This window comes from Thalassophryne amazonica, chromosome 19, assembly GCF_902500255.1.
Source record: "Thalassophryne amazonica chromosome 19, fThaAma1.1, whole genome shotgun sequence".
Taxonomy (NCBI): domain Eukaryota; kingdom Metazoa; phylum Chordata; class Actinopteri; order Batrachoidiformes; family Batrachoididae; genus Thalassophryne; species Thalassophryne amazonica.
The window spans coordinates 62,924,215-62,952,190 of record NC_047121.1 but is presented as its reverse complement, the minus strand read 5'-3'; the positions used below and the strand labels follow the sequence as shown (position 1 = coordinate 62,952,190).

At 40.4% G+C, this 27,976-nt stretch overlaps 1 protein-coding gene across 4 annotated transcripts in view; it reads right to left on the bottom strand.

Annotated features, from left to right (window-relative positions):
- Positions 1-845: 845 nt before the first annotated feature.
- Positions 846-27,976, bottom strand: part of LOC117531769 (regulator of G-protein signaling 6-like) — a 112,092-nt gene continuing 84,961 nt past the window's right edge. The window contains exons 7-17 of one of the 4 annotated variants that reach the window (XM_034194904.1): positions 27,439-27,503; positions 19,854-19,930; positions 17,941-18,022; positions 15,814-15,888; positions 15,540-15,641; positions 15,281-15,453; positions 14,874-14,999; positions 12,050-12,236; positions 10,030-10,119; positions 1,660-1,719; positions 846-1,425 (exon numbers count right to left, since the gene is read on the bottom strand). In XM_034194904.1, coding sequence (XP_034050795.1) covers positions 1,375-1,425; positions 1,660-1,719; positions 10,030-10,119; positions 12,050-12,236; positions 14,874-14,999; positions 15,281-15,453; positions 15,540-15,641; positions 15,814-15,888; positions 17,941-18,022; positions 19,854-19,930; positions 27,439-27,503 — 1,088 coding nt within the window. In that variant the 3' untranslated portion in view covers positions 846-1,374. Of the gene's footprint in view, positions 1,435-1,489; positions 1,720-10,029; positions 10,120-12,049; positions 12,237-14,873; positions 15,000-15,280; positions 15,454-15,539; positions 15,642-15,813; positions 15,889-17,940; positions 18,023-19,853; positions 19,931-27,438; positions 27,504-27,976 lie in introns of those variants that run through there. The other 3 variants (XM_034194905.1, XM_034194906.1, XM_034194902.1) reach the window with 3 other exon arrangements.

Below are 27,976 nucleotides of genomic sequence, written 5' to 3'. Positions count from 1 at the left end.
TTTTTTTTTTTCCCGGGGCTCAAACATTTTTGGACTTTCCCTGGTATTAATACTGTCGGTCTCGGTGAATAGTGTAGCCACAGCTGTTTTAGGATTTGTTGATGAAACCAATAAACCATTTTTATAAGTTGCTCCTCTCACATGCAGGCGTATAGTTTTAATTGTGTTGAATATTAAATGATCTTGTGCAACCTCCAGAGATGTGAATTTTGTGTCTTAGAAAATGACTGAGCAAAGCTTCCAACGCAACAAGAATGTAGGATAATAGATTGTTGAGGCATATAAATAGTGACTTTTGTAAGGGTCAGTTTTAAGGCCTCTTCTTTTTCTGTGTCCTCCTGGTAGATCTTCAGTGGACGTAATATTCTGGTTACCCACATACACTGTGGTTATCCAACATTGTGAGTATTGACCCTAACCCTATTATAAGTTCCTTGGGCTTCCCCCTTGTTTCACTAGGGGTTGCCACTGCAGATCCGAGTTGGATCTGCATGTTGATATGGCACAAGTTTTACACCAGGTCTCCTTCTTGTCTCAACTCCACAGTACATGGAGAATGAGCAGGTGTGGCTTTGAACTGGGAATCTTCCACACTGGAAACAAGCCCAGTTGCCACCCCTACAGAGTGACTATAGAGCGTTGACTATACCATCTTGACCCAAATCGTAGTTACGGTACAATTCTGATCAGTGAAAGTACTCTGTGGTGGAAAGTTATGGCAGCAATTTGTACAATCACGACATGTTAATGTCGAGTATTTTGTGGTTGTGGAGCTGATATGATGACACAGGTAGCACAGCTAACTGATCGGGTGCCCCCACGCCACGTCTAATTACACCTTCCACTTTTTGCACATGATGTCACAACAGCTGGATCCTTTGTGCAACTTAGCATGTTTGTTGATGGCGTAAACTTTATTAACATGAAAGGTGACTTTTTGGTTGGTCATACTCTATGCATAAGAATGTCAATAGAGATCAGAAGCGTTGGAAGTTTTACTCAGCGTCCAAAACAAAATGCAATAGTATGAACGGATCATCATTGTCAACAAGCTTAATAACCGTAGCGACACTTATAGGGCAGCCAGACTTTGAATGTTCTTTAGCTCTTTGCTGCGTGTCACGATGGGGTGTGTTGACTCCAGATCCCCTCATCTTTACTCCAGCAGTTCTGTTTGGGGTTTTAACCACAGCAGGTCCAGTGCTGCCTTGTCAATATGGCGGCAGTCCTCAAGGCAGTGTCTGAGAGCCTCTAGAAAAGCCCTGTCCAGCCTAGCTGCACTGCCTGGACCCATTCCCTGCTCCACATCCCTGCCCCTGTATTGCCATTACCCCTCCAACAGGGTCTGGCTGCACCCCTCCAGCACAGGCTATGTCAGGACGATGGCATCAAACCCGTCAGGCGCTTTCCCGTCAGTGATTTGCCCTGGAATGTCAATAAAAGCAAAAACCCCATAAAGAGACATGCTTGAAGCGCCCAGGAGAAAAAGCATATTTGCAACCATTTCTGTGACTAGCATGCTCGCTTAATCATGAATATGCATCCTATTCTACGTATAGTCATAGCAGAGTGTAATATGGTTTTAACCGCAAAAGCCGTTGATAGTGATCCAGCCAGTGTGGTTTGTGATATGAACAGCCCCGCCTCCAAATGACTTACCACGCTGCGGGTGAACTTCTCCAAGGAGGTGCGGCGGCCCTGCTCAGTGTCTGCTGGCTGCTGTTTTGGAAGGTGGAAGCAGGGTGAGTGTTCGGGTCACATATAGGGTGTCGATGGGGTCAAGAGTGACGTGGTTAGTGGGGAGGGAGCAAAGCGTAGCAGAAGTGAGGGCCGAGGGCAAGTGCGTTTAGGAAATGGAGTGGGATCAGTGACAGGCCAGCAGAGGGAGCAGTGTCCAAACCAGAAAGGGCAGAAAGGCCAGCATGAACACAGGCAGCTGTGATTTGCACAAAAGCTCCATATTACATAATAACTGCTAAGCGGATGTTTTGCCCTACGGGAGGAAAAACAGTAAAACTGCTGCTGAAGCAATCATTTAAGCAAGAGAAACAAAAATAAGTGAAAGCGATTTGAAAACTCTTTATTATCTATTAAAGTTGAAGTGAAATAAATGAAGAGATCAGTTGAACACCAGAAAATAATCACCTATCTTGTCTTTGTAAATGCGTAACGGGCCCTATATTTATAAGAGATCTTGGCACATTTTTCCTCGTGAAATATAAAATGGGGTTGCGCCCTTGTCGATGTCTTTACACTTGCTGTTGTAGCACTGGATGGTATTCTTGAACTTTCATTTTGACGTGGTCATTCTGAGGCTGTGGTGGTGTCTAGCAACACTGCTGCGGTATATTAACATCGTGGTGTCGTTACTATGTAGTGGGCGGGGCTTACATAACTTAACTATAGTACAGGGGTCTCAAGGGAGTAGCAGCCAATCTGTCAAGGTTCTCTAAACCTGCTCATGAGGAGCAATCGCCCAGCATATTCCCCACCTATGCCAGGTCAGGAGCATCTAGTGGTGCCACATCCGCTACACTATGGATCCGCCCTTGGATCCTGATCAGCAGCCATCCAGGCACAAAACCAGTCCATCCTCACTTCTTGAAAGTAACTGTGATCTGGAGAAACTGCTGGACATTATGGACGATGTCAGTCACCCTCTGCACACCGTCATCAGCAATGAGCCAAAGACTGCTCCTTCCCAAGTGCAGGACCAACAGACTGAAAACCAACACACTCTTTTGTCCCTCAAGTCATCAGACTGTACAACTCTTCACTCAGGGGGAGAAGGAGTAACAGTAGTAGCCAGTAAACCAGTAATGATCAGTATAAACGTCTGGTATTTATATTGTATATTTATATTTGCAAACTTTTTCTTTTTTTACTTTCACTTTTGCTACTCTGTGTGCTTCTTACACTGTGTGCTGCTATACCATGCTGCTGGAACCTCAATTTCCCTGAGGGAGTCTTCCCAAGGGATCCATAAAGTTCTATCTAATCTGATCTGCCATTACCAGCTGAATCATGGTTGTCCTCTTGTCCTTCTCCAGCTGCTGGGTTCCTCAACACTGAGGCACCTGTGTGCTGGATCATACCCACAGAAATGCGACACATGACCATAACATCACAGCTGACATTCCCTCATAATACAAGTGATGGTCTTCATCTGAGTCTCCTGAAGTAACCATGGAGATCGTTTGACTTTGTGTCAAACAGCTACTAGGTCAGCTGTACTCAGCCAATCAGGAGCTGGGAAACACCAAGCAGGAGTAACCAGGTGTGTGTAGAATGGACAGACAAAGAAAATATGCAGGGCAGGTGCTCTCCAGGGGTGGGATTGGAGTCCCCTGACATTGTGGGTTGTACTCTCATAACACGTTTGGTGTCACTAATCTACAACTGTAACAATAAGAAGAGAATGAAATGAATATGTTACTGTAGTGTTATGACGTCCCAGGTGACTGGTATTAACGATCATTGGGGATTTGTTTGGGAATTCACAGAACCATAGTCAGATCTAGAACGTCTTCTATGTGGGAAATACATGCTTTTTAAAAAGCATCAGACATGTTACAAATTACGTCGAGCCTGATATTGTCTAATTTTGAACTGCTTTTGGACATCTTGTGGCTTGGTGGTTTGTGCAATGACCTGTGTGGAAGGTCATTGGTTCAAGTCCAAACACGGACCGCACCTGATGCGCGCCTCTCCTCACCCAGCAGTAAACGGGAGCGGGTGAGTGATTTTTTTTTTTTTTTTTTTTTTTTTTTTTTTGTGGGATGTTTCTGTGTAGGCTCTCAGTTGTCCAGGTGGTTTCAATAGTAGAGAAGCTTGAATCTTCCACTGGACTGGGTTGCTTGACACGAGGACATTTCGCTTCAAATCGCAGAAGTTTCCTCAGCTAAAATTCTTGCTCTGGAAGTCTGACTTCTGTCTGACTCTTGTAGAGATGAATGAACGGAAGCCAACAAAAGCTGGAGTTTTAAACCTAACCAGACCCCTCCTACTGAGAGGCAGACTGCTATAGGCTAGTGACTAAACAATAGCTCTAATTAGCAACTATTGTGCTCTAGTTAGCACTCTCCTAATGACAGGGCAGCTGTCCCTCCTAATGATGGGATGGATGCCTTTCTTGATGGCTCCCTTGATGACTCTCCTGATGACGTGAATGACTCATTACCATGAACAAAAGACTGAAACTCCTTTGACCTGAGTACCCCATTGTAAACAGGGGACAAAGCGTGTCTCAGACCCCCTCCCCGGTTAAGGCTGGTTTTCAAACGTGTCACAAAGAATGCCTCCTTGACCCCTCTCTCAAACCATTTCTTCTCTCTGGCTAATATTTTAACTTCCTTGTCCTCAAACGTGTGGTTATTGTCTTTAAGGTGAAGATGAACTGCAGACTGAGGTCCACTGGCGCCCTCTCTGCGGTGCTGGTATAGTCTTTTGTGTAAAGGTTGCTTAGTCTCACCTATGTAGTGTTCGTTACAGTTTTCCTCACATCTGATAGAATACACTACATTGCTCTGTTTGTAACTAGGGATCATGTCCTTAGGGTGAACTAATTTCTGTCTCAAGGTGTTAATTGGTTTAAAGTAAACTGGGATTTTGTGCTGTCTGAAGATCCTCTGTAGTTTTTCCCCTACTCCTGCTAAATAAGGGGGAGACACTCCTCTTCTTCTTGTTTCCATCTCCTGTCTATCTGGTCTCTCTGTTCTCTGGGACTTCTGCACTTTGTCCAGGGACCATCGTGGGTACCCACATACTGTGAGGGCTTTCCGGACACGTTGTTGTTCTTTAGCCCTTCCCTCTGCAGTTGTGGGCACCTGTAGGGCTCTGTGTTGAAGAGTCCTGATAAACCAGAGCTTGTGTTCAAGGGGGTGGTTTGAGCCAAAGAGCAGATATTGGTCAGTGTGAGTTGGTTTTCTGTAAACCCGTCTGGAGCTGCCTGTTCTCTCCAATCGTAACATCACAGTCCAAGAAGGCTAAATGGTTGTTTCTGGCATCCTCACGTGTGAACTTGATGTTGGCGTCCACCGAGTTGATGTGTTCTGTAAAGTCTTCAACTTCCTGTTGCTTGATTTTAACCCATGTGTCATCAACATATCTGAACCAGTGACTGGGAGACATGCCCGTGAAAGACGTCAAGGCTGTCTTCTCCACTTGCTCCATGTACAGATTGGCCACAATGGGGGATACCGGAGAACCAATCTGTACATGGAGCAAGTGGAGAAGACAGCCTTGACGTCTTTCACGGGCATCTCTCCCAGTCACTGGTTCAGATATGTTGATGACACATGGGTTAAAATCAAGCAACAGGAAGTTGAAGACTTTACAGAACACATCAACTCAGTGGACGCCAACATCAAGTTCACACGTGAGGATGCCAGAAACAACCATTTAGCCTCTTGGACTGTGATGTTATGATTGGAGAGAACAGGCAGCTCCAGACGGGTTTACAGAAAACCAACTCACACTGACCAATATCTGCCCTTTGGCTCAATCCACCCCCTTGAACACAAGCTCAGAGTGATCAGGACGCTTCAACACAGAGCCCTACAGGTGCCCACAACTGCAGAGGGAAGGGCTAAAGAACAACAACGTGTCCGGAAAGCCCTCACAGTATGTGGGTACCCACGATGGTCCCTGAACAAAGTGCAGAAGTCCCAGAGAACAAAGAGACCAGATAGACAGGAGATGGAGACAAGAAGAAGAGTGTCTCTCCCTTATTTAGCAGGAGTAGGGGAAAAACTACAGAGGATCTTCAGACAGCACAAAATCCCAGTTTACTTTAAACCGATTAACACCTTGAGACAGAAATTAGTTCACCCTAAGGACATGATCCCTAGTTACAAACAGAGCAATGTAGTGTATTCTATCAGATGTCAGGAAAACTGTAACGAACACTACATAGGTGAGACTAAGCAACCTTTACACAAAAGACTATACCAGCACCGCAGAGAGGGCGCCAGTGGACCTCAGTCTGCGGTTCACCTCCACCTTAAAGACAATAACCACACGTTTGAGGACAAGGAAGTTAAAATATTAGCCAGAGAGAAGAAATGGTTTGAGAAAGGGGTCAAGGAGGCATTCTTTGTGAAACGTTTGAAACCCAGCCATAACCGCGGAGGGGGTCTGAGACACGCTTTGTCCCCTGTTTACAATGGGGTACTCAGGTCAAAGGAGTTTCAGTCTTTTGTTCATGGTAATGAGTCATTCACGTCATCAGGAGAGTCATCAAGGGAGCCATCAAGAAAGGCATCCATCCCATCATTAGGAGGGACAGCTGCCCTGTCATTAGGAGAGTGCTAACTAGAGCACAATAGTTGCTAATTAGAGCTATTGTTTAGTCACTAGCCTATAGCAGTCTGCCTCTCAGTAGGAGGGGTCTGGTTAGGTTTAAAACTCCAGCTTTTGTTGGCTTCTGTTCATTCGTCTCTACAAGAGTCAGACAGAAGTCAGACTTCCAGAGCAAGAATTTTAGCTGAGGAAGCTTCTGCGATTTGAAGCGAAACGTCCTCGCGTCAAGCAACCCAGTCCAGTCGAAGATCCAAGCTTCTCTACTTTTTTTGTGTGACTTCATAAGGTGGCAGGGACCCGTCCAGCCACCTCACCGTGACCCGGGACGTCTGTTACTTTGTCTGACGCGTCCCTGAAGCTCAGGAGTGAATGCAAAGCAAAAACCTCTGTGTTAAAGTTAAGTTACTCAACATGCGTCGTGTTAAAATGAACTCCATTCCTGAGTTTCTTCAATTTTTACAAGTTCAGAGTGAGTGTTACACTTTTAATAGTGTTAAATGGTGTTAACCTTCACACACATATAATAAACGTGTACTTTCCATTTTTCAGAGAGTAGTTTGAACACTGTTGTTTACAGGAATGTTACAAAGGCCTCACACTGGGTTTGAACCCACAACCACAGCAACAGAAACACCATCACAGCATGTGTTCTATGAACTATGTTTTTTTTATTTCACATTCAAGTATAAAGGTTAAACAGAGAGAACATAAAAATAACACTTTCAGAGTTGATGTGAACTCTGAAATATTTGACATTTTAACAGTTTGGTTTTCACTTTGTATAGGACTTGCAGTACCTTTACTAACCTTTTTAAACTAGTGATAAAATCATTTTAACTGTAAAACCTGCACAGAGATGAATCTGGTTTAAGTTGTTTTCAAACCAGTTGTTTGTTGTTTTCAGACTGTTTGAACACACTTCAAAAAGTCAGTTGTACTGTGTTTGTCGAATTTCAAGTTAAAGATATCTATGCTTATTATATATGACACACACACACACACACACACACAGAGATATATATATATATATATATATATATATATAGATAGATAGATAGATACACACACACACACACACACACACACACACACACACACACACACACACACACACACACACACACACACACACACACACACAGATATACTTTTAAGTATATATTCACTTAAAAATTCAAATTCAGTAAGATTTAAATATTTGTTTATTCGTGTGAATTATCTTAAGTGAAAGACTTGTTCCAAGTTAAAAACTCCATGTGTTCATGTGTGTTTAAAAAAAAAAAAAAAAAGCCAACGCAAAAGGTGAAAATTCACTTAAAGATTTCAAAATTTCTTGAAATAGTAAAAGTAATTATAAAATTTACTGTATTTCATTTATACCCACTACTCTGTGACAGGGCACAGATGACACACACACACACACACACACACACACACACACACACACACACACACACACACACACACACACACACACACACACACACACACACACACACACACACACACACACACACACATTATCAGCATCAACAGATGCTTGAAAAAACAAGCAATTACTGCAACTAATGCTACCAGATTCCGTTATAGGCTGTAACGTTATAGAATACTTGCAGAATTGCTTATTATTCTCAAAAACAACTTCACTAAACATTGCCTTTTTGTGTGTAAACAACAAGGAAAGACTATTTAGTGTTTTGACAATTTCTTAATTTTATTTTTCTATTTAATTGTCATCTGGCAATGGATGCTGTGATGTGCTCCTCCAGCAAGGGGCACTGTATCACCCCCACTTCAGATAGCTATGAGTCCTATTTTACTGAAATTTAATTAAGTGATTTGTCTGGTTTCCTCACCGTTTAAACAATGTAATTACAAAATATAATAACATTAATATAATTATGACATAATTTCTTCTACAATGTTAGACAATAGTGTTTAAAAATATAATTGATGATAAATATTATTCAATAAGTAACAGTTTTTTTGTTTCCTTTCTTTTTGGCCTGCTTGCACCTGTGTTATCTATTCGTTTTGCTTTAGAGACTCGCGTTTCAAATGGCTGTTTTCTCATATGAAATATCTGCAGAGGAAAATTTCAGTTGTTTGGCAGGTTTAAAAATTGTAGTCAGCTACTTCCTCTGAATACATACAGTAGTGTTCAGAATAATAGTAGTGCTATGTGACTAAAAAGATTAATCTAGGTTTTGAGTATATTTCTTATTGTTACATGGGAAACAAGGTACCAGTAGATTCAGTAGATTCTCACAAATCCAACAAGACCAAGCATTCATGATATGTACACTCTTAAGGCTATGAAATTGGGCTATTAGTAAAAAAAAGTAGAAAAGGGGGTGTTCACAATAATAGAAGCATCTGCTGTTGACGCTACAAACTCAAAACTATTATGTTCAAACTATTTTTTTTAGCAATCCTGTGAATCACTAAACTAGTATTTAGTTGTATAACCACAGTTTTTCATGATTTCTTCACATCTGCGAGGCATTAATTTTGTTGGTTTGGAACCAAGATTTTGCTGGTTTACTAGTGTGCTTGAGATCACTGTCTTGTTGAAACACCCATTTCAAGGGCATGTCCTCTTCAGCATAAGGCAACATGACCTCTTCAAGTATTTTGACATATCCAAACTGATCCATGATACCTGGTATGTGATATATAGGCCCAACACCATAGTAGGAGAAACATGCCCATATCATGATGCTTGCACCACCATGCTTCACTGTCTTCACTGTGAACTCTGGCTTGAATTCAGAGTTTGGGGGTTGTCTCACAAACTGTCTGCGGCCCTTGGACCCAAAAAGAACAATTTTACTCTCATCAGTCCACAAAATATTCCTCCATTTCTCTGTAGGCCAGTTGATGTGTTCTTTGGCAAATTGTAACCTCTTCTGCACGTCTTTTATTTAACAGAGAGACTTTGTGGGGGATTCTTGCAAATAAATTAGCTTCACATAGGCGTCTTCTAACTGTCACAGCACTTACAGGCAACTCCAGACTGTCTTTGATCATCCTGGAGCTGATCAATGGGTAAGCCTTTGCCATTCTGGTTATTCTTCTATCCATTTTGATGGTTGTTTTCCGTTTTCTTCCACATGTCTCTGGTTTTTTTGTCCATTTTAAAGCACTGGAGATCATTGTAGATGAACAGCCTATGATTTTTTGCACCTGCGTATAAGTTTTCCCCTCTCCAATCAACTTTTTAATCAAACTATGCTGTTCTTCTGAACAATGTCTTGAACGTCCCATTTTCCTCAGGCTTTCCAAGAGAAAAACATGTTCAACAGGTGCTGGCTTCATCCTTAAATAGGGGACACCTGATTCACACCTGTTTGTTCCACAAAACTGACGAACTCACTGACTGAATGCCACGCTACTATTATTGTGAACAGCCCCTTTTCTACTTTTTTTTAAACTAATAGCCCAATTTCATAGCCTTAAGAGTGTGCATATCATGAATGCTTGGTCTTGTTGGATTTGTGAGAATCTACTGAATCTACTGGTACCTTGTTTCCCATGTAACAATAAGAAATATACTCAAAACCTGGATTCATCTTTTTAGTCACATAGCACTACTATTATTCTGAACACTACTGTAAGTACACATAAACTTCAGTTAATAAAAAAGAAAAAAAACATGAAAAGCAATAAGAGAGATGCAACAAGTGTGGCATGTTAAAAAACTGGAGCAGGCGAGTGAATGCAGCTCACCTTCTTTCTGGCTAACAGGAGGTCTTGATAGATGTTGGATCGCAAAAAACGTGCATAGCTGTCGCTTTTCATTAGCTTGAATATGTGCTCCTGCAATAGAAGAAAAGCAATGTGAGCGTTTTTTGGGGGCCTGGATAATAGAAATGAGAAAATACTAAATACACACATGAAAACACCATAAAGAAATGTGGATGTGACTACATGAAGGGAAAACAATTTTGAGAAGCTTTTCAGGAGACCTCTTCAGTTTATTTGTTTAACTAAAATCTGTAATTGTTTGGATTCATCCATCCATCTGAGATCCTTCCAGAGCTGGGACATGGGAGCTGAAGACATGTGGAGTGTGCCTGTGAGTTAGGGGACCAAAGTGTAGCTGAAAACTGGAGAATGTCCTCCTCTTTAATGGTGATCTTGCGTCACTACACACATTGACTTGCCATTTCTAGTCCATTTTACTGAGACTGATCTTCTCCTCTTGGTTGTCCTTTGAGCCATCAGTCATTGGACTCTGTGCTGCAACATTTCTGTCTCTACATGTTTGACAACTGCTTGTTGTGCTTTTGTTCTATTTTGTTGTTAGTGTGGCAAAAGCAGATGTCACCCCACTGGGCCTTGTCTGCTTGAGATTTCTTATAATTAAAAACACCTGGGGCCGTTTTCCTTCATCACTGTTCCCAGTTGGCTTATCTCTGCAGTGTTTTTTATGTCTCTGGGACCTCAGCCTTTGAGATGGAGAGGGGAACTTCCCACTTGTCTGAGGGTCCACTAGTCCTAGTTCTACTATTAAGGAAAGCATGTTGAAGTTGCAAAGGCCTTGCATCCATCTGTCCATCTGTGCTCAGCATAACTCCAGTCCTCTTACTCCCAGGGTCCTCAAACTCACAGGGAGCATTCTTGGGACACAGACCTTGGACAAGTTCAAAGCTGCCTAACCTTGACCTATTTTAAGAGGTCAAAAGGTCACATTCTGTTATTTTAGCATTATATTTTTTACATTCATGGTAAACTGTTTGTTGACCTACAGTAGTTTAAGTAATGTTACAAATGTGTGACGCAAAAAAAAAAAATTAATTATAGTGAATTACCATTGTTTGTTGATTTTCAATTGAACAGATTTATAGACAACAGTACAATTAAAGGTGATTAATGGTGTCTGTCAAAAGAATCATATGTTTTATTTTTGTAAATTGAACAAAATTGGATCTGGTTTGTTCGCTATTTGAAAGTATAACATTTATTTGTAAACTTTACAATCAGTTTGGGTTGTAATATGCACCATCAAATAATATGAGGAGGTTAGGATGAGTGGACCATAGGACTAGTGGACCCTGTCCAATGGAAAGATGCCTTGAATAAGCTAGCAGAGCATGAGGTCGCTGGACAGAGGTGTTTGGCTATGCCGATATCTTTGCAGGAAAACGAAGGTCAAAATTTGTAGGGTCCTGTTGCTTCCTGTGGTTGCGTGACGCAGACACTAACCATTGACTTAGGGCAGCACTGGTTGTCCTTGGTACGAGGTCTCTTCAAGGGATCCTTAGGTACCAACGGATTTTGTATCAAATGATTGGTTACTTAGGGAGACTAAGATGAGGAGTATTACTTGCATTTTGTGGGAACATCATTTTTGACATGATATCCATGTGGCGCTTTTCTCTGTGCAGGATCCTGCATGCAGGTCCCTCAGTGTTGAGGGTTCCAGTGGTTGGAGAAGGCCAAGGGGCTGTCCACATTTCATCTGGCTTTAGCAGATAGAGGGTTACTTGACTTGACTTGCCAATGTGCTTGCTCAAAGGATGTATAACATTTAAACCCTGCTCATATGTAGCAGTTTGGGTGACTTATGTCGTGTTTTGGGGCTGCATAAATCACTTGAACTGACCTGTTTTTAATCTCACTGTGGAATATAAAACTGTAAAAGTGTTCTTTGCTCAAGCGGGTAGGGAGGCATCGGCGTGTTGAAGCTGCATTTGTACAAATGCCTGTTTTTGTTTGTGCAAATATAAAAAGCAAAATCATCCACCTGAGCGTCCTCAAAGCTGTATCGTCCAGGGTCTTTGAGATTCTGGCTGGTGCGCTCGTAGCTGTGAGAGTCCAAGTTGATGGAGCTTGGCGCTCCCTCGGCTAAAAACTCCTGCCAGATCTGCTGCGCCCTGCACGCCACTTCATGGAATGGGCGTCGCTTTAGATCTTGCACTGCTAACCAGAACCTGGAATACAGTCACATCTAGTCATGTCTATGGATGCGTAATATGTATTTTTATCAGATTGGAAGGTGTTGTCTTAATTTAAAGTAATAATTATATGAATGTGGCTGTGAATGTGCAAAAGTATCCTTTCAAAATTTGTTAATCAAAGACAAACTTTAGGCGATGGACGTCTGAGGTTTCTTAGTTGTTTTGCCATTTCTGGACAATAAGTCACATTTTAGTATGTCGCACCTTTTATTTCTGTATAAAACGTTGGACTTGAGAGCTCATTTTTGTGCATAGTTGTAATGCATTTTTATTATTGGCATTTATTATTTTATTATTAGACTTTATTTTGTTTTGTGCTTTGATTCCTGGGAAAGTCCTAGAGTAGATACAGTAACTGGCCACTTTATTAAGTACACCTTGCTAATACTGGGCTAGACCCCCTTTTGCCTTAAGAACTGCCTTAACTCTTTGTGGCATACAGTGGGGTAACAAAGTATTTAGTCAGCCCCTGATTGTGCAAGTTCTTCTACTTAGAAAGATGAGAGAGGTCTGTAATTTTCAACATAGGTACACTTCAACTATGAGAGACAAAATGAGAAAAAAAAAATCCAGAAAATCATGGTGGAAAGTAAGTATTTGGTCACCCACAAGATTTCTGGCTCTCACAGACCTGTAACTTCTTCTTTAAGAAGCTCTTCTGTCCTCCACCTGTTACCTGTATTAATGGCACCTGTTTGAACTCGTTATCTGTATAAAAGACACCTGTCCACAACCTCAAACAGTCAGACTCCAAACTCAACCATGGCCAAGACCAAACAGCTGTCGAAGGACACCAGGAAGAAAATTGTAAACCTGCACCAGGCTGGGAAGAGTGAATCTACAATAGTCAAGCAGGTTGGTGCGAATAAATCAACTGTGGGAGCAATTGTAAGAAAATGGAAGACATGCAAGACCACTGATAATCTCCCTCGATCTGGGGCTCCATGCAAGATGTCATCCCGTGGGGTCAAAATGATCATGAGAACGGTGAAAAATCCCAGAACTACACGGAGGGACCTGATGAATGACCTGCAGACAGCAAGGACCAAAGTAACAAAGGTTACACACTACGCAGAGAGGGACTCAAATCCTGCAGTGCCAGGCGTGTCCCCCTGCTTAAGCCAGTACGTGTCCAGGCCCGTCTGAAGTTTTCCAGAGAGCATATGGATGATCCAGAAGAAGACTGGGAGAATATCATGTGGTCAGATGAAACCAAAATAGAACTTTTTAGTAAAAACTCAACTTGTCGTGTTTGGAGGAAGACGAACGCTGAGTTGCATTCCAAGAACACCATATCTACTGTGAAGCATGGGGGTGGAAACATCATGCTTTGGGGCTGTTTTTCTGCAAATGGAACAGGATGATTGATCCATGTTAAGGGAAGAACGAACGGGGCCATGTATCATGAGATTTTAAGCCGAAACCTCCTTCCATCAGTGAGAGCATTTAAGAAGCAACGTGGCTGGGTCTTCCAGCATGACAATGATCCCAAACACACCACTCAGGCAACGAAGGAGTGGCTCCGTAAAAAGCATTTCAAGGTCCTGGAGTGGCCAAGCCAGTCTCCAGACCTCAACCCCATAGAAAATTTGTTGAGGGAGTTGAAAGTCCATGTTGCCCAGCGACAGCCCCAAAACATCACTGCTCTAGAGGAGATTTGCATGGAGGAATAGGTCAAAATAACAACTACAGTGTGTGCAAACCTGGTGAAGACTTACAGGAAACGTTTGACCTCTGTCATTGCCAACAAAGATTATGTTACAAAGTATTGAGTTGAACTTTTATTATTGACCAAATACTTATTTTCTGCCATAATTTACAAATAAATTCTTTAAAAATCCTTCAATGTGATTTCCTGGATTTTTTTTTTCTCATTTTGTCTCTCACAGTTGAAGTGTACCTATGATGAAAATTATAGACCTCTCTCATCTTTCAACGTAGGAGAACTTGCACAATCACAGATTGACTAAATACTTTTTTGCCCTACTGTAGATTCAACAAGGTGTTGAAAACCAATGTTGACCTAATAGCATCATGCAGTTGGTCATTCAACCCGTCTGCCCATTCTCCTCAGACATCAACAAGGCATTTTTGTCCACATAACTGCTAATTCACTGGATATTTTCTCTTTTTTTGGACCATTCTCTGTAAACCCTACAGATGGTTGCATGTGAAAATCCCACTAGATCAGCAGTTTCTGAAATACTCAGTCAAGCCCATCTGGCACCAACAACCATGTCACATTCAAAGTCACCTAAATCCTCTTTCTTCCCCATTCTGATGCTCAGTTTGAACTTCAGCAAGTCGTCTTCACCACGTCTAGATGCCTAAATGCTTTGAATTGCTACCAAGTGATTGGCTGGCTAGCTATTTGTGTTAGGAAACTGAACAGGTGTGCCTAATAAAGTGGCCAGTGATTGTAAATAGTTAGTGTACACATGTTTTTTAGTATACATGTTGCACCGTAATATAAGTTGCAGGACCTCCCAAATTAGTAAACAATATAAATAATTAAAAAGCCCAGATTTATTCTTCGGGAAATACACGAGCTTTCAATCCATCAAGGTCCCAACCCCCAGGTTTTTATCTTCTATGTAAACAGAGTCTCACCGCAGATTCTCTGAGCTGAACTCCGACTCCAGGAACTTCAAGAACTGTTCTCGGCCAGCCGGGTCCTTCAGGGCCTCCTCAAGGGAGAAGCCCCATTTCTTCACTCGCTGTTGGCTCGGGTCACGACTGCTCGGCATGGAAGAGAACGGAGTAGAACAGAAGGGTTTGCTGTTTACTAGTCTGGAGTCTACAGAGAACACAGACTAGCAAGACAGATCACATCGCCCTTCGGAAATGTCAGCATGAGTTCACATTTGAGATGAGATGCAAACAGACAGATGCCATCGAATTCAGGCCAGCAAGAGTTCACGGAGCATGGAAACCTTTACGCTCAACCAGACCTCAGCATGGTTTAGGAGTGTTACCAGCCTTCAGCGCGCATCCCAACACAACCCTGCTGTCCTTACCTTGCCTCCAACTCCCAGAAGGAAGCATCATCGCTGATCCAAGAGTTGCACTGTTCTGCAGTCGACAAAAATGGGTCGTATTCCATAAACTGCTCCGTGTAGCACATCAGACTGTCGGCCACCTTGGAGACCTTCATACAGTGTCGGTCCAGCTGGGTGTTCAGGAAGGTGATCTGGAGTGATGGTGGGGGGGACAAATCAGTTTGTTATAAGGATAAGGTGAGACAGAGTGGCGGTAATAACCGATGGAGTGGGTTACCTCCTTCTGGACGTCCTCTTTGGTCGGTTTTCTCGCCAGCTGTGAAGATGCGTGCACAGGACTCGGCTGGCTCTGCCCGTCATCCGGTATGCCATACACCGACTGGACGGGGTGAGAGACATGTTGGACCTGATGTTATTTTCCAGCAGCTGGCCTCAGATGATGTCAGGTGACAGTTGTGTCAGGCTCGCTAGGTTTGAAGCCAATACCAACATTCTTGGCTTAATTCAGAATGTTCAGGTCTTAAAAAGCATCCGCTCTCTTCCGCACTCACCTTTTTTACCCTGTGTGGATTTTTTTCTCTTCGACACTTTCGGATGTCCATCTCGGTGGTGTTGACGCAGCCCGGCTGTGGGAGGGAGAGCAAGTCAGGAGGATTGTGTTTGTGTCTTTGCCTCCTCAAACAAGCTGCCGTGCACTTTCTGTTCACAAACGCCACGCTGGGCTTGTATGCAATGTGACTAGCACCAAATCTGATTCAGCTTTCAACAGCACAGCAGGTTTCATCCTGGATGAGCAGCGTGAGAAGCTGAATCTGCTGTTTTCAGGCTTTAACTGCTAAAAATGTCCACTCACATAAAATATCTTTTTTTTCTTATTACCTGTTTGTTTGTGAACAGCCTGGAGCTGACAATGTTTAATGTATCATTATGAAATTTGTACTGAAGATTCATATCCTGATAGGCAAAATCTGATTAAATTTTCAAAGTCAAAGGGCAAAATCAGGTAAAATCTTCAAAATGTTCCTACCTTTAACACTGAACGAAATATTCAAAAATTCATAACTCTGTCAAAAAGATTGAATTTCTTAAATATTTGATAGCTTTATGTAGGATGGTATCCTTTATTGACTGCCAAAGTTTGATCCAGATCTGATCCAGATTGTGGATTTTGTGGCCATTTAAATTTAACATTGAAAACCCTATTTAATGTATATTTTATATTATATCTTAGTCAAAGGTGCCCCAATCACCCTCATATTTGAGAGTGAGGTGCAGACCGGCACTCACTATCACCTGACAAAGTTTGATCTGGATCTGGTCTGGATTGTGGATTTTGTGAGCATTTGAATTTAATACTGAAAAGCCCATTTGATGTACATTTTGCATTACATCTCACTCAAAAGTGCCTCAATCACTCTGATTTGTGACAATGAGGTGCAAACTGTAACTCTCAATGAATAGATTGAGCTTGAGCCGCATCTGATCCGTATTGTGGATTTAGCAGATATTTGATTTTAACATTGAAACGCCCTTTTGATCTATTTTTTTGTATTATATTTTAGTTTATGAAAAGTCACCTCGAACAGGACTTTGACCTTAAAAATTTGTTTCCAAAGTAAAAATTTGTGGAATTGGAAACTAGTGTTGGTGGCCGTTTGAGCGTGATGTGCTTTGGGGTTTTTGTTTTTGTTTTTGTGCCTTATGTCTTGTCCATGCATTTCAAGTTTTCATTGAAATTTAAGTTTTCATTGACCCCAATGCAGCTTGTGTTTAAGCCTGCAACTGCCATAGATTTACATAATTTCTGATTCAACAGGTGTTGTTGGTTGATTTGAGCTTCAAATGCATGCTTATAATTTGCAGTGTAAAGGAACATCTGCTGCAACATTTTGGTCATGTGGCAAATTTCTCTGTGCATCACAAAGGTGCCTCGGTATAGAGGACCCCAGTGACTGGGGAATACCACCTGACTGCGACTGATAGATGGTTACTTTCCTGGGTGGTTGGCATCCAGAACCCAAGGCGGCTCTGTAGTGTGGGATGCAGCCATGCATTGGCATCGGCAGCTACATCAAACACCTTTGATTGGCATGTTATAGATATAATGTAAAATATACCTTAAATGAGATTTTTAATGTTAAATTTAAATAGCCACAAAATCCATAATCTGGATCAGATCTGGATCAAACTTTGTCAGTCGATACGTATACCATCCTACATAACGCTCTCAAATCTGAAAGAAATTTGGTCTTTTATGACAGAGTTATGAATTTTTTAAAATTCTTTCAATGTTAAAGATAGGGATTTTTTTCTGTCTTTGTCCTTTGACCTATAACCTTGAAAATTTAATCACTTCTTTCCTATCGGCCTCAGGATATGAATCTTCAGTAAAAAATTTATAAGGATATATAAAAAATTGTGGGCTCCAGGCTGTTTACAAACAGACAGACAGACAAACAAACAGGGGCGAGGTAACAATGCATTTTTTTTTCAGTTTAAACTGGAATGTGAATGTTTTGTGTTATTATTTTTTTATTATTATAATGGTCATTTTTCTTTTTAGAGGACAGTGTTGTGGCAGCCAAACAACATAAAAGTATTTAATGCGGTTCGACCATTTCTGTCGAGGTTGGTATCTGCACCAGTACTAATCCACTGTTCGTTCCCGCCAAACTCACCACCGGTCGATGGACATCCCAGAACGCTCTTTCCTGGCTGTCCATGATCTTCCTCTCTGCCTTGTCCTTTTTTCTGTCAATCCTGGGAACAGATGTAATGTCAGAACTCCACAACAAACGTGCACGATCCTTACCTCAGGACAGCCTCGCTGCGTGCACGAGCATTTCAAACACCGACTCGAAGTGGACTCTGAAATGTCAGGTCAAACAGCTTACACTCAGTAAATCAGGCCTCAGAATGACTTCACTCAGTTCCCTCTGCTGTAGTCGTGTGTCTCTCTCACACACACACACACACACACACACACACACACACTGGAGCCTCAAATGTTAATCCCAGGGCCAGATATGAGAGCTAAAACCTGAACATGTCTGCTGACCACAGCAGGCAACGTCCACTGCAGTCGCTGCAGGGGTCGACTGTTTATATAACTGACATTTACTGATCTGTTCTTGCTTGATGTGCTTCACCCCCCCCCCCCCCCCCCCCGCCCCCCACCATTCAACAGAACACTCTGTGTTCACGTCTCTTTGTGCAAGTCCGAACATTTCCTATAAGCGAGCGAGAAGTTCTTTTTTTTACCCATCCGGATCCCAACTGAATGTTGATGCACATGCTGAACTTGCACACGCCGACCACCAGATGGAGCTCTTACAACGATGCAGGAATGAATGAGATTGGTAAAATCTCACAATGGAGCAGTTTAAATAAATTTAGAGGTATTAGTCTGTAAGTTACAAGCCACCAGGCACTGAATAAATGTTAATTGAATCTTGTAGTTAAATGCTGCTCCTGAAGAGACGCATGAAATAAATGAAGTTGATTTCACACCTGTAGTTCTGTTGGGTCCCAGAGCAGGGATTAAAAATCTTACACGTTGGACTTTTTCCTTGCTTTGATTTGCGTTCAGACAAAACCCGTAAATAAAAAACTGACGTATAAGCATGCCGGGTCAGAAGTGCTGCTGTTATGTTCACAAAGATGATGACATCATCACTAAAGGTTGGGCAGACTGATAAACTGAGGTGCAAAATCTGAGGTAACCCTAGCAGTATGGAGCTAAATCAAGACCAAAAGTTTTGTAATCTGAAAATAAAAAAAGATTGAAGGTATAGGTATAGGTAGGTGATAGGTATAGGTGTTAATCTTTACAATCTTGCATATTTTCCAGTTTTTAAACATCAAAAATGACCGAGTGGTCTAGAATTACTTGTAATCGACATCTTTAGCATCACTTTATTTACAGGTATCAAGACAATCCAGTGGAGAGAAAGTGTTAAGTCATTATCTATCAAAGTACCCACGTTTCCTGAATGCAACATCATGTGAGGACTGACTGCTCTCCTGTCACTCACAATTCCACACCCCTCTCAATTGAAGCCACGCCCTCTCACGCCAGAATGGAGACAAAAGTTTGAAACTAAAAAATAAGATCTGAAAGTGAAAAAAAAAAAAAAAAAAAAGATCTGAAGGTGGAAAAAAAAAAGAAATATGAATGAAAATAAATTATTTGATCAAAAAAATTACAGAGCTGAATCAAAAATTTATTTAAACTGAAAAAATATATATATCTTACACTTATTTTTATTTTGATAATACTTTTTAAATTATTATAAAATTCAATAACAAACATTGAATTTTCAGTTTCAAAATGTATTTTTTCAATCTTTTTTATTTTCAGATTACAAAACTTTTGCTCCATTTAGCATCCGCTGATTTAGTTTTGCACAATATGACAGCTTCTGATGGCCCTGCCCCTTCTGTGGATTACTCAAACAGCCTATCAACGGTTTTGAAATACGACTCCAGAAACCTGTTTCCTTAGTTTTAGCTCGTCTGTGTCAGTCAAGAATAAAAGTCATGTCACCCAGTGATGGGTTGTTGGTTCACAGTTTCATCATGTGTTACTCACTTGACTTGTGCCTCTGCTTGCATGAAGATAAACTCCCACTTCCTGGCAAAAGCCCTTTGCAGCCGGGCGAGGTTCTCCTGGTGGGACCAAGCAGGCACAGCGTTAAGGGGGAACTTTATTCTATTTCAAGGCCTTCAGATGATTGGATTATCCATTCACCATGATGACATGTCATAACTCTGGATTACTGTTGCGGAGATGAGATGACCTCTCACTGACATGTCCGCAAGAAACTCACTTGATTGCTGTTATGTAGTCGGTGCTTTAACATAGGTGCTGTATCTTCTCAACGACAGGAAGTTGGCAGTGAGATCAGTCTTGTTGTTCAAGGTCAAAATTCGCACAAAATAACTTAGCTCAGTCCTCCCCCAGAATAGGCCAGAACCAAGTTTTGATCCAGATTCTAGGCTTACAAAAATAACTAGATATATCCATGACATTGAATCAATACCATTGAGAAATTAGGATATTTTTTTTAAGTTTTACTCTCTGTGTCTTGGGCGACACGTCTGATTAATGTGTGGTATCAGTGTGGTAGAGTCCTCTTTCAACACCAGTTTCATTGACATTGACCATATTTTGAGAGTAAAGTTAAAAAAATATATTAAACAAGTTTATGAGGTCCTGCAACTTACAGATGAAAAACACTGCATTGTCATCTGTGGCACAAGATGGCACCATCTACACACATGACAAGCTGCTCATGAGGTACTGTAATTCACACTCCAGAGCAACAGGTGGTGATAAGGCATCATTAAGATAGATGCCAACTGCCATAAAAAGAAGAAAAAATTGTGAATGAGAAATTTTTTTTTGTCTGAGAACAAATTAATTAAATAAATCATGTCCTCAAACTGAAAGAATACACTATTTAATAAAAAGAGACTATAACTTACATACTACTTGTACTACTACATAATACAGGTCAGCAAGGCTAACTAAGGCTATTATCGTTTACAAATGTTTTACAAAGGAGTGCTCAAATGTTTAATTACATTGCGTGTTTACCTCAGCTACAAGTGTCTGTTCAGTGATGACAAGAAGCAGTTTACTTGAGTTGTTTATGCCTTGTGACATCACATTAATTAGCCCATTCGCTTCTGCTTGCTAATGCAGTGTGTGCATTATAAATAATGCAGCGATTTCTTTTTCCAAAAAGTTTCACTCCATTAGCCATTTATCTCACCTATGATTGCCTGTTCAGCAGTGACAAGAATTAATTTACTCACGTCTTGTGCTTCATACAATAACATTAATTAGCTCGCTAACTTCTGTTCACTGACAGTTTTTGAACTATAAATAAAACATGTGCCAAATTTGTTTAATTAATTACATTACACATTAACCTCACCTATGTTCATCTGTTCAGTGGTGACAAAAAGCAGTTTCCTCCCATTTGTGCCTCATATAACAACATTAATTAGCTCGTGAGATTCTGTATGCTGCCACAGTGTTTGAATTATAAATAATGATTAAATAAATTTTGCTTGTTCTTGGATAAAACAGTAGCACCACACTTAAAAACGAAATGCATCATTTAGACTTGTGCGAGATGTATTTTATTTGTTTTTGTAGTTTTTTTTATTTGAAATATAGTAGTAGGTTTTTTTTTATCTACATTTTCAAGATTTTGATTTCTATTTCTGCTGATAAAACTTGCTAAATCCTGGCATAAATGAAGCTTTGACATCCTGTGTCACCTGAGCAACCAAAGTCCAATATTTGAAGTAGTATTGTAATGATTCATTTGGCTCTTTGGGGCATAAATACTTGTTTCTGTCTGCACCAATATGCAGCCTAACACACATGTTGTGAAGAGGCTGGGGAGGGATTATTATGAATGACTAATGGTACAAACTGCACATGTGGGATTATGCACATCATACATATATTCAAATATTATGTACTAGCTGGGGTACCCGGCGCTGCCCGGGTTAACCTGTTTTAGACATAAGCCAAATGCCAATCATTTTAATCAAAACAATTGCCCAACATTTGTTTTTGTAATGCTGATGTCTTATAAATATAACAGTTAATGGGCTAAAGTTTGTCCAGCAGAACTATAAGAGGTGGACTCCCCAAACTAAGTGGAAATACATTACATTTGAAGTCCTTCATGCAGACTTTGTTTTGCAATCAAATTTATAACAAAATTACACACAGAAGGTAGGCAACGCAAATGTAAATATCAATGAATCAAAATTGAGGTAGTCGTGTATTTCACTGTTTTTACATTTCGATTTTACAAACATAAAATGAATGTATTCAGACAGGAAGGCAAACTGGGTTGTACAGGACAGTCAGGTGCTTAACAGTTGAGACCATAAAGTAGCTGAAGAAAGGGATTAAAAAAAACAGAGATGCCAACACATATACAGGGCTGGAAATTTGAATCTGCCTGGTCATACCCACAGCCGGCTATTTTGGGGGTAATGTTTAGTTCAACTTTTAAAAAATAATACCAGTTTGTTCCCCATGTCGTGAGGATTCAGAATATATATAGTTTTTAGGGCTACATATTATAGTTTGGGAGTTTATCCCGGACAGACAGACAGACGTAGCCCTTTATCTATATACAACCCCTGGCAAAAATGATGGAATCACCGGCCTCGGAGGATGTTCATTCAGTTGTTTAATTTTGTAGAAAAAAAGCAGATCACAGACATGACACAAAACTAAAGTCATTTCAAATGGCAACTTTCTGGCTTTAAGAAACACTATAAGAAATCAAGAAAAAAAGATTGTGGCAGTCAGTAACGGTTACTTTTTTAGACCAAGCAGAGGAAAAAAATATGGAATCACTCAATTCTGAGGAAAAAATTATGGAATCACCCTGTAAATTTTCATCCCCAAAACTAACACCTGCATCAAATCAGATCTGCTCGTTAGTCTGCATCTAAAAAGGAGTGATCACACCTTGGAGAGCTGTTGCACCAAGTGGACTGACATGAATCATGGCTCCAACAAGAGAGATGTCAATTGAAACAAAGGAGAGGATTATCAAACTCTTAAGAGGGTAAATCATCACGCAATGTTGCAAAAGATGTTGGTTGTTCACAGTCAGCTGTGTCTAAACTCTGGACCAAATACAAACAACATGGGAAGGTTGTTAAAGGCAAACATACTGGTAGAGCAAGGAAGACATCAAAGCGTCAAGACAGAAAACTTAAAGCAATATGTCTCAAAAATCGAAAATGCACAACAAAACAAATGAGGAACGAATGGGAGGAAACTGGAGTCAACATCTGTGACCGAACTGTAAGAAACTGCCTAAAGGAAATGGGATTTACATACAGAAAAGCTAAACGAAAGCCATCATTAACACCTAAGCAGAAAAAACAAAGTTACAATGGGCTAAGGAAACGCAATTGTGGACTGTGGATGACTGGATGAAAGTCATATTCAGTGATGAATCTCAAATCTGCATTGGGCAAGGTGATGATGCTGGAACCTTTGTTTGGTGCCATTCCAATGAGATTTATAAAGATGACTGCCTGAAGAGAACATGTAAATTTCCACAGTCATTGATGATATGGGCTGCATGTCAGGTAAAGGCACTGGGGAGATGGCTGTCATTACATCATCAATAAATGCACAAGTTTATGTTGATATTTTGGACACTTTTCTTATCCCATCAATTGAAAGGATGTTTGGGGATGATGAAATCATTTTTCAAGATGATAATGCATCTTGCCATAGAGCAAAAACTGTGAAAACATTCCTTGCAAAAAGACACATAGGGTCAATGTCATGGCCTGCAAATAGTCCGGATCTTAATCCAATTGAAAATCTTTGGTGGAAGTTGAAGAAAATAGTCCATGACAAGGCTCCAACCTGCAAAGCTGATCTGGCAACAGCAATCAGAGAAAGTTGGAGCCAGATTGATTCAGAGTACTGTTTGTCACTCATTAAGTCCATGCCTCAGAGACTGCAAGCTGTTATAAAAGCCAGAGGTGGTGCAACAAAATACTAGTGATGTGTTGGAGCGTTCTTTTGTTTTTCATGATTCCATAATTCTTTCCTCAGAATTGAGTGATTCCATATTTTTTTCCCTCTGCTTGGTCTAAAAAAGTAACCGTTACTGACTGCCACAATTTTTTTTCCTGATTTCTTATAGTGTTTCTTAAAGCCAGAAAGATGCCATTTGAAATGACTTTAGTTTTGTGTCATATCTGTGATCTGCTTTTTTTCTACAAAAATTAAACAACTGAATGAACATCCTCAGAGGCCGGTGATTCCATAATTTTTGCCAGGGGTTGTAGATGTACATCCTGCAAAATCAGCACGATGCAACTCAAAGTTGCAATGCAGCACTCACAAAAAAAAAAAAACATGAAAATAACCTGCTGTAGCAATAGCAAATTGTGTATAGTTGAAATAAACTTTAGAAGTTTGTCTGCAGTCATGTGACTACGCGGCTGTATTGAAACAAATGTCAGGAATCATCTCGCTGTCATGTGGAAAAGACTGACTGCAAATCTTACTTAAATTTCAGGTTCATGCAAGGTTTGAAAGTACATACGTGAGCTTCGTCACTCATGACAGCCACATGTTGCAACAGCGTTGCATAAAGTAAATGAAGTGTTTTCTGCCTTTTCTATACCATAGATAAGAGATTTATAGTCATGGTTCTGCAGATTTCCAGTTTCTCACAACCATACCCGATGTCTGATTAACCAGTAAGTACCTGATGTTGATCAAAAAACTGGTGTCTCTCAGCTCTTGACTGGCTGAACACATCTGGTTAATGATTTGTGGGTAAAGCAGCCAGAAATGGAAAATATCGAGGAGAGAAGGTCCACAAGACCAGAAGTAACCAAATAGCGAAATGATGGAAAATAATAACGATGCACTTTATTTCTTGAGAGAATCGTCCACATGAAGGAGATAATAACGATTTTTGTCATACCGCGAGCATAATAGTGCATTATGCACCACTCAGTATCTCTTAACCATCAAAAATCCTTTTAAATGATCGGAATATAGGAATGGAAAACTTTTTAAGTTGTGTGTCTGTTGTAGCATCGCTTAACAAGCACCTGTCAACTCTGAGAGCAATGAAGCTTGAAGGCACAAAGTGACCTGAATAGTCTGCTGGACAGTAGTTGTGGAGTCTTTAGAATATTAACGTGCTGTGGATTGTTACTGTCTAATGCCAAGTGAGAAGGACTACAGTAATTCTTCTCTAGAGAGTGTATTGATCTGCTGAAGCCTACGAGGCATATAAATCCAATATGTTGTGTCAATTGTAAATAGTCACACTTGCAAGTAAAAATGAACTGTATTGACTTGATAATATAAAAGTCTATTTTATAATGACCTCTTGCACTCAAGAATGGTTGTAAATTCATGCTGATTTATGCAACACGAAGAAGAGACGCCAGATAGCTTCTCTGGTTTTGAAGTGGTTTGGTTGCCTAATGGCTAATAGGCGGCGAATGATGTGTTCCAATGAGAAAATGCAAAAAATCTTTACCACTATGTTGAAAATGGGGCGGTTGCTCATGTACTGACATTGGTAGCCAGGCTCGAGGTTAAATCCTGCTGTCCTGTCATTTCTAAGGTTAAACCCCAGCAGCAGACGCTTGTGTCAACTTTATACAAATAATGAGTGTTTATGGCTGTGTCTCATTGAATGGAACATTCCATCTTTTACCTCATGAAATATTCTTTCCATTGCATGAAAGAATAAACATTCATTATTTGTTTTATATTACACCTAAAATAGATCCTTGTCATTTGATATTTTATTAATTTATAAACAAGAGAAAAGGGACTTACATCCTTCCTGGTCCTACGATGTTCACTGAAACTCAGTAGTGAGACATAGATGCCCCGTCTGTCTCACCTAGGTGTCATCTAAAGGAGCCTGCTGTGCCCCAGTGGCCCCCCGCAAGCCCCAAGCTACGACTTTCTCAGGACGCCCCCCCCGCCGACTCGTTCTCGAGCCTTCTCGGCGCATCCTTCCTTTCCATCCGTTACCCAACGAGTCTGGACACTGTGTCGGGCTGCTGTTTGTTTTTAAGATAAGCGCCATTGCCGTTAATGTGAGCACGCGGTGGCGTGCAATGGTGCAAAAAAATACGGAACCAAATTTGCACAGTAAATTGAACAAAATGATCCATATCACGTGACATGCAAAAACCACCAATCAAATGACAAGAATCTATGTAGGTGTTATATAATTTCCAACTATTGCCACTGTGGCATATAAACTCAACAATAAAGAAATAAATAACACATTGATATTACATTTAAATACGTCACTGTGACAAATATGATGACTGTTAGAAGAGTGGAAACACCAGGATTTATGTCTTTAGTGACTGGTTGACCTTATGTATGAAATACCTAAATAAATGCTGGTGCTATTTAACAGCACAACTATGATGTCATCAGTTCTAAAATATATGAATCAATAAAGTTCATTCTGTCCTGCGATAAATTAATGGCTCATCAATCACATTAGGCTTAAAGGTGCAGTTCAGATCATTTACTTTGTGTTGAAATCTAATTATTATAAAGTATATTTCTGTGGTATATTGCACAATTACAGGTAATTTTATGTCTAATAAAGTGTTAACTTTGGGGGATTCCATGGCAAAAAAAATGTAGCAAGTTGGCTACATGAGATCTTGCAGACAACATGGAGGAAGTTCATGCTGCATTCAGTGGGAACTTACAACAGACTTACAACTAGGAAAAATACATTGAATAAAGCTGTGATAAAACTTTAATCTCACCATGGACTCATGTGGCAAATTAAGTAACAACACCATACCTGTAAATAATGATAGTATTGACAGCTGGCACAGCAGACCTGTGAGTTTTGTCTTACAGGTCGAGCAGATATCCAGCAAAATCTTTGTGTGAAATTTGTCCTGATTTTATCCAGAGTTCTTTCCAGTGGGATCTCTGAGGGTCTGTTTATTATCAGAGTCTGTTGATGTTTTTCTGTTTCCATTTTACCTCAAGATTCAACTTGTATATTTTTTATTACTACTTTGAGATCATGATTTTATATTTTTAATTTGCAGTATTTTCTTTAAGAACATTGTCAGGTAAATGACATTTGTTTTGTATTGTGTATGGAAATACATAATGATAAATCACAAAAGAAATCTTGATTTTTTTATTATTTTTTACTTTGAGTGATCGATTTGTAATTTTTCTTCATGATGTTAACAGTCGCTGTACCATTTGAGCCTTCAAAGCCACACTGGGAAGCTCAGTTTCCTAGTGTGTCATGATAATTTGTTGCTTTGTATTTGAACCTATATGGGTCAAAATCTGAATTTCTATCCAGAAAATGCAAATTATGATGACATTTATAGTGATATAAGAGTGTGAATGCTTTATTTCAATACTATGGAACAAAATTACAGTGGTGCAGAGGAAAATCGTTTTAATGACTTAAAAAATGGTTTATCAAAATCAAATGGACTATTCTTTTCATTAAACTCACTGTGATAATCAGTTTTTTATTAATGTACCAAATTGTGACTGCATTTGGAACTGTGTTCTCCAGCTTTAGTTCATGTTCAGTGGAAAAACTTGAATTGAGAGCTGAATCAAATATACTTACAGCCTCGTAGTCTGCCAGCTCCAGTCTGGCTTTATTCTGCATTGTGCGCTTGCACAGGTAAATGGCTGGAGGAAGAAAGAAGAAATGGAGCAAAGAAAAAAGTAAGCTGGGAAACGTGGGGAGTGGGGAAATGGAAGATATATAAAGTCAAATGGCTTGTCTGTTTTGAAATTGCAAAACCAATTTTTCCATTGGCTGGTGCTCAGTTTATTGCAGAAGACTCGGCAAGAAAGCAGCTCTAATGAATGCTTTCTGTACGTTACTGGATTGGACAGGTGACTCCTTTTCCAAAATAATAGACCCAGACTAAATGCCGAGCACATGGTTACATGTTTGTACAGGTTAATTTGTTTTGGCAAATTGGACGCCATGGGATTCGTTCTGGTGAGGTTTCCAGACATGCTTAGGTTACATGGAATAGCTTTGTGGATCATTAGCGAGGGAGTGTTAACAGGTGATCCATAGTCAGAACGACGTTTAGGCACAACACAACTGATGGTGCTAAAGGCTGAAAGTTTGATTTCTACATGGTAAGTTA